The sequence below is a fragment of the Pyrus communis genome, chromosome 11 (assembly GCF_041283825.1).
Source record: "Pyrus communis isolate YQ-2024b chromosome 11, ASM4128382v1, whole genome shotgun sequence".
In the NCBI taxonomy this organism is placed as follows: domain Eukaryota; kingdom Viridiplantae; phylum Streptophyta; class Magnoliopsida; order Rosales; family Rosaceae; genus Pyrus; species Pyrus communis.
The window spans coordinates 10,665,001-10,672,018 of NC_142575.1; the positions used below are offsets into that span (position 1 = coordinate 10,665,001).

General features: G+C 38.1%; 1 protein-coding gene across 1 annotated transcript; it reads left to right on the forward strand.

Moving 5' to 3' along the window:
- The first annotated feature begins 1,034 nt into the window (after window positions 1-1,034).
- LOC137743051 (auxin-responsive protein SAUR50-like) lies at window positions 1,035-1,767 on the forward strand. The gene has a single exon (XM_088678958.1). The coding sequence runs from the start codon at window positions 1,097-1,099 to the stop codon at window positions 1,529-1,531; it is 435 nt and encodes a 144-aa protein (XP_088535084.1). The 5' UTR covers window positions 1,035-1,096; the 3' UTR covers window positions 1,532-1,767.
- Window positions 1,768-7,018: the final 5,251 nt, after the last annotated feature.

Here is a 7,018-nt window from a genome sequence, read left to right on the forward strand (position 1 = left end):
ACAATAACCTATAAAAGAACCACCGATATTTTGCTCGATGATTTTTTATATTTGTTAGACGAAATAGTTCGTCGGGCAAAACCCTATTCATTAAAAAGGTTTGTGCCTTCTTCTTTCTCCCTCGCCGCTGCTCTCTCCTCTTGCAGAAAAAATTTCATTCTCTCTCTCTCTCACACACGCACACCCATATCTCCCCAACCGTTTATACGAAGTTAATTATGTTGATTAACTTCGTATAATAAATTTAGGAAAACCTTAGATTCGTTTGAGAGTTTGCTGGGTGTGCGTGTATATGTAGTATGCATCTCTACAATCTAACTGATTCTTGAATTGTCCAATTCAAATAGTTTGAAAGTGCACTAGTATGTCTTTAGGGTTTGCGGTGAACATGGTTAAGTTTCAATCATGGAAAATTCGGTTGTATTCCCTAATATTCTTCGAGTGCATACTAGATATTTGTTTACAATATCCACGTTGTGCATTTGGAGAACCCTAACGAGATGCTGTCGAAATGATAAAACAATAGTCTTATGAATCGCAAGCCGCAAGACAGAAAGTGCATTTTCGAATGGGATAATGATCATTAGCGGAGGCATAAAAAGGGTAGGGGGGAGGAATAAATGTTGGAGGGAGGGGGGACGGGTTGGCGGGGAGTACGGATGGGGGTGGGAAGGGGGCCAGGGGAGGACGGATGGGCTGGGGAGGGGACGGGTGTGGGGGACGGCATATATAACTAGAAAGCTAAGAAGGCATGGAAAAAGATCAGAGGTAGTAGAGTAGAAGTAGAAGTGCCATTTAATGATTTTGGTAGAGGAAGAGGTTGACATGACAATTCAAAAGGGACGTATCATGGTAAATTGGAAGACATAAGTCAGACCACAATCACATGGGATGGTCTCGCCGCACCCACCCAACCACCCCCCACCCTCCGATTGATACAAATCAGCAACAACGTGTTATTTCTAGCTTCTTGCTATGTCACAAATTGTACATATGGGAACAGTACAATTTTACCCCCCTTAACCCTCTATATAACAAAGTGAGCTAACGTACCAAATATACCATCAGTCCAACACATCAACAAGAAGAAACTATTATGGCCAAGTCTAGAACCACAAGTACTTGCAAGAAGAATAAGAGCACTGTGAAGCTCAAAATTGTAGTGGAAAAGCTACGAAGAAGTCTATCTTTGGGAAGATCAAAATCGTCAAATTATTCCGATGGCGACTCAACGACTGTGCCAGAAGATGTTAAGGAGGGCCACTTTGCTGTGATTGCGGTGGAAGGAGATGAACCAAAGAGATTTGTGGTGGCATTGAGTTACTTGACACACTCAACTTTCTTGAAGCTATTGGAGCAAGCAGCTGAGGAGTATGGTTTTGTTCACGAAGGTGCCTTATCCATTCCTTGCCAGTCAAGCGAGCTCGAGAAGATATTAGACGATCGGCAATGGCAGGAGGAAGAAAGAGGCTCATCTAGTGATGTTAACTGGGGTTATTATAAATCTATGGTACGGAACTGGTTTTTTTAATTTTGGTGAGGCTGTATAAGTTAGTCTCTCTGCCATATTTTACATTTTGTTTGAGTAAATTGTTTTTGTTTCTCAATATAGAGAGTAAATTTATCCATCGGCAGAGGCAGAGGAGTTTTGACATTGTTTATATTAATGTGGTGGACTTGTTAATATTCTCTAGCTTGCAAAAAGTGCTTATGTGACACCATGATGCCAATAATTGGTTTATTATTATGAAAGCTCTTAAGGAATAATTACGTTTGGGTCATAGTTATCATGATATTGATTTGGCGACATGTCATTCACCTATGGGTGGGTTAGTTTGATCATAAATTGTGTCGTTGTTTCCTATTCTCTCCTTCTTCGAAATTATGAAGGTTCAAATCTATGCCTTAGCATCTCCAATGACAAGGAGAGATGCCAAATGCCTTGAAATAGATATTTTATATCTTTTTTTTTTCGCAAGAATATTCTTCAACCACGAAATGTAAATTAATTATCTTCTCTAGAAGATGTAAATAAAAACCTAAATTTACATTCCTTTTTACATCCTTTGATGACAGATCATACTAATTAAAAAGAGAAAATTATATGAGATCTCAAATTTACATCTCTCCCATTGAAAGAGAACATTTAAATCTACCTAAAAACTAAAATGAGATGTAAATATAACTTTTATATCTCAAATTTGCAATTCCCCATTGAAGGAAGGGTAAGGGCCATAATGGTGGTAAATTTAGGTTCTCTAAATACAAACAAAGTGACTTTGAAAAACAGAAATATGTGCTCTAAAAATAATTCACGTGTTACAATATAAGTGAACAAAATCACATTTAATAAAACCTCATAGTGCGACATAATAATTAAAAAGAAAAAGGCGATTGAAAGTTGAAGCATCTGTCTAATTTAAAAATGAATGTGTTAAATTTTGATTATGAATTCAAAATCCGCAGTGAAGTGGGGGCATTTTTACTAGTATTCACTATTGTTTCACCTGAAGAAAGACTCAACTAACAACACCAAACACTTACTGTACTAGCATCTCCGCATCCTTTTTTTCTCTCCTTTTAATTAATCATTTCTCCCTCTCCCCCTCTCTTTTGTTGCAACAGTAAAGTGACAAATGACATCACCAAAACACATATAAAGATGACTATGAGCATGTTTGAGACTACTTTTAAAACCAATTAAAGTGTCATTTGACAACAAAAAATGCTTATAACTATGTTTAACATAAAAACTTAATATTACTTATGAGCCATATAAATATATATTTTTTAAAAACACATGCAATTCAAGAACCATTGTCAAATGCTTTTCCATTAAAAAAAGCCTTTGAACTCTAGTAACATTAAAATGTCAAGCACTTATAAGAGCAACTTCAATCCTATCTTTTAGGCCGGCCCAAAGCCTAAAAAAATAGGTTGGCACCCAAAAAAACCTCTCCACCCCTAAAAATAGGCCAGCCCAAAGTCCAAGCCAGTTTGTAGGCTGGCCCAAAATGGGTTGACGTAGGAACCGGCCTATTTGGCGTCATGTTGACGCTAGCATGACTTCAGCAAAGGCCTGATATTTTTTTTGTGACAGGCGCGTGGGCGCGCGTTCCAGACATCTGATAGATGGTGGGCCCCACACTGCAGGATCACTAAAGGGGAGCGGGACATGGGCCACGTGACACGTCTTTGGCATTTGGATTTCCTACGGTTAGTTTTCTGAATTGTTGGATTTGCAACAGTAAAAAAATTTTGAATTTCAAACCCAAAGGCTAGTGACGTGGCAACATATGGGCTATCCAATTCCTAGATCAACTGTCACAACCCGTCCCTGCCTTTAAAATTTTCTTAATTTTAAAAGTGTGAATTTACGAAAATGCCCTAGAGGCGAAGGTTTTGACTTTCATTGACCAACGTGTAGTGAGATGTACAAAATATTTTTTTAGTGTATTCCTGAAGTACTCGACGATACAGACGCATAGGCGCAAGTAGAAGTGATTGTGGAGCTACAATTAAAGTTTTACGAAGCTACGAATTCGATAGCATGTTAAAGGAATCACTATTTTAATTATATTATATTATTTTATATCACTAATTTATGATGCCACATGTGTGTGGCTGAGAGGAAAAAAAAAGAAGGGAATCGGGGGAAGAAGAAGAAGAAGAAAGGGAAGGGAGGAAAAAGAGGGCCGTTGCCCAATTGGAGGAGAGCAGAGAGAAGAGACTGACCCATCAGAGAGGAGAGAAAGGAGGGAAATGAGAGGAGAAGAAGGAAAGAACCTGTTGGGTTATCCTTGACCTGTGCCCAACCTGATTCCTCCACATTTTTCCGACGCCTTTGCAGGCGATTTTTCCGGCGAATCACCGTCATTCATCACTTGAAAACATTCCACTATCCTTCCTCTTTATTTTCCACCTAAGATTATAGTGAATTTGGTTGTATCTGGAGGAAACCATCCCAACGAAACCATGGGTGCCGTGAGGATCCTTGGCCGAGATCCACCAAACCTGAAACAATTTCATTCAATTATCACTACCAATAGACTCCCCTTGAACTCCTGAACAAAGCCCAATAGGTTTTAGGGGCGGCGGAACTTCGAGGGGGAAGAATCGAAGCACACCCTTTATAGGGTTTCCGACAGATTTTCGTGGAATTGGGAATTTTCCTGGGCAAATTGGCATTGGTCACATGTATGAAAGTTGCTCCACTCACTGAGATATTTATTTCTGTGAAATTTGGTAATTTTTAGAAATAGTTGAATTTTCCAGCGAACTGTGCGGCGGGCCACCACGCGCGGCAGCGTGTGGGCCGAGACTCCGCCTGACCTTCCTAGGCTAATTTTGAAGCCCTGATTCCATATTTAACATCTGTTTAGTGAAATTATAATGTTTAATATAGTTTCATAGTTGACCACCTAGTTGGCCATTAAGGGGTCCCTGCATGAATTGACGATCCAACCGTTGGATCGTCACCAAAGTTTAATACATTATGGTATGTAGTATTTGAGAATATTAGAAACTTATGGATTGGAAATCTGATGTACGGATCTTCCCAAATTGGATTTGTAAGTTTGTAAAATAAAACGTTGACCGCCACTTGAATTGGCAATTGGCGGAGATCCTACTGTTGGATTTGTAAGTTCGTAATGAAACTTTAGTATTATGTTCTAGAATTATAATGTGAATCTTGAGTTACGTAAGGTCGTGGACCTTACCGTTAATCTTTGACCGAATGTTGACTTTTAGTCAATGGATCTCAAATCATTCTAGAACGTCATTGGGATGTGTTTTATGTAAATTATAGGTTCTATGGATAAGAGTTCTGAGATGTGACTGAATAATTGTTCTAGGTAAAGATCGTTCGTGATGTCTCAATATTCGTATTGGGGAGTTATAGCGCGGACCTAAGGTGAGTGGGTCTTTTCCTTTCTATCGTGTGTGTGTGTGTGTGTGTATATATATATATATAAGATTGACATCTCCACAAACGTTTATAAATTGAATATTTCATATACCTTCTGTGAATGTTTAGAAGTACATACGTGAACTACGAATGACTTGATCCCTATTTAGGGTACGTAGGCAGTCTAACGAGACGTTAGATGCAACCATACAAGAAGTGAGATTAAATAATTGAGACAATAGCTTTGTTTGGGGAATTGAACAATGTGAGGGACATTGGTGTAAAATGTGAGTTTAACCTTATGTGTTGGTGGTTAAATGTTGGTTATAAATCAATGTGTGAAGAATCAAGAAATTAAAGTAAGGAAATGTAAGTAATGATAGTTAATTAAACTAGTGTCTAGTTGGGCTTGTCATCGATGATTATCCCTGAAAATAAATAGTTCGGAAGTAGGGCGTTACAGCTTATGCATTTTATGCCATATTATATATATGTATATAATTGAAAATGTTATGACATGGTTAAGTATTAGATTGCATCATGGTATATCCATATGTATATTACCTGCACATAATTATTGTGAATGCTTTGAAGTGCAAAGGTGAACGCAGGACACCCAGGTAAGTTCAGGTGAGTTTATGGTATTAGTTGAATCGATGGAGTTATAGCATGACTACATTTATGTGTTAGACAACTCCAACACTGTTGTACTAATTGCTCATGAGTTGTACATGTTATATTGAGATGCATTGAGAGCTCATAAACCTGCACCCCGATGTTAGTGATCCCGCCCGTGGCCAGGGTATAGTCTTTCGTGTGATGTTCACCTTCTACACCTTACATTCACCTTGGACTCAAGGTAGATGCACAGGCCTGTCGTATAAACCACTATAGGTGGTTCTGACTCGTAGATGACCCGCGATTATTCGTACAGCCTTCACGTGATCGTAACACTTGAGCGTACTTATTTACACTAGTCCTGTCGTATAAACCACTAGAGGTGGTTCCGACTCGTGTGTAGGGATGTTTGATGAGCTATATATTAAGTCGTACATGTCACTATAGGTGACTCCTGACTTATATGCTAGCATTAATTGATGATATATGGATAAGTCGTACAGGTCATTATAGGTGACTCCCGACTTATATGTAGGGGTGGAAAAAATTCCCGAAAATCCCGAACCGAACCGAAAAAATCCCGATCCCAAACTAAAAATTTCCCAAACCGAAATTCCCGAAATTTTTCAGGATGCTATCCCAAACTAATTCCAAAATTTCGGTATGGGATTCGGGATTGGCTTCTCGATATTTCGGGAATCCCATACCAAACCCAAAATATATAATATTAATTATTATATATATATTTATACATATATATATATATATTATTCTTTTATAATTGATGCTAGTAGTTTCTAATTCATGCTTAGCAACCTAGAATGCCTTACACCTTGCATATTTTTCATGTTCTGTTTGATATTCATGTGGATTTTATTATTGATGCTGCCATGGCTGATGATTTCAGAAGGCTTGATTCTTTTGTCTCTCAACAGATTGCAAAAAGAGTTTAATTAATTTGAATTTTGACTATGATAAAAAGAGTCAAGCATGCCAGTGTTCAATTAAATGGTAGTGTGAATGAAATGAAATTCCTAGTTCATGAATGTGTTCTTGAATTATATATTTGAAGAACAATTCATAATTTCATATTTCAATTTGGGATTCCCGATTTGTCCCAAAATCCCGAAAATATTTCGGGATTTCCAAAATTTGGGATTCCCGAAAATTTGGTTTGGGATTGGTCTTCAAATTCCCGTCCCGAAAAATTTCGGTTTGGGATTCGGGATACTAGTTTCGGTATGGTATCCCATACCGAACCACCCTTACTTATATGCTAGCATTGATTGATGAGTTATGGATAAGTCGTACAGGTCACTATAGGTGACTCCCGACTTATACGCTAGCATTGATTGATGAGATATGGATAAGTCGTACATGTCACTATAGGTGATTTCCGACTTATATGCTAGCATTGATTGATATAGATGACTCTCGACTTATATGTTAGCATTGATTGATGAGATATGGATAAGTCGTACAGGTCACTAT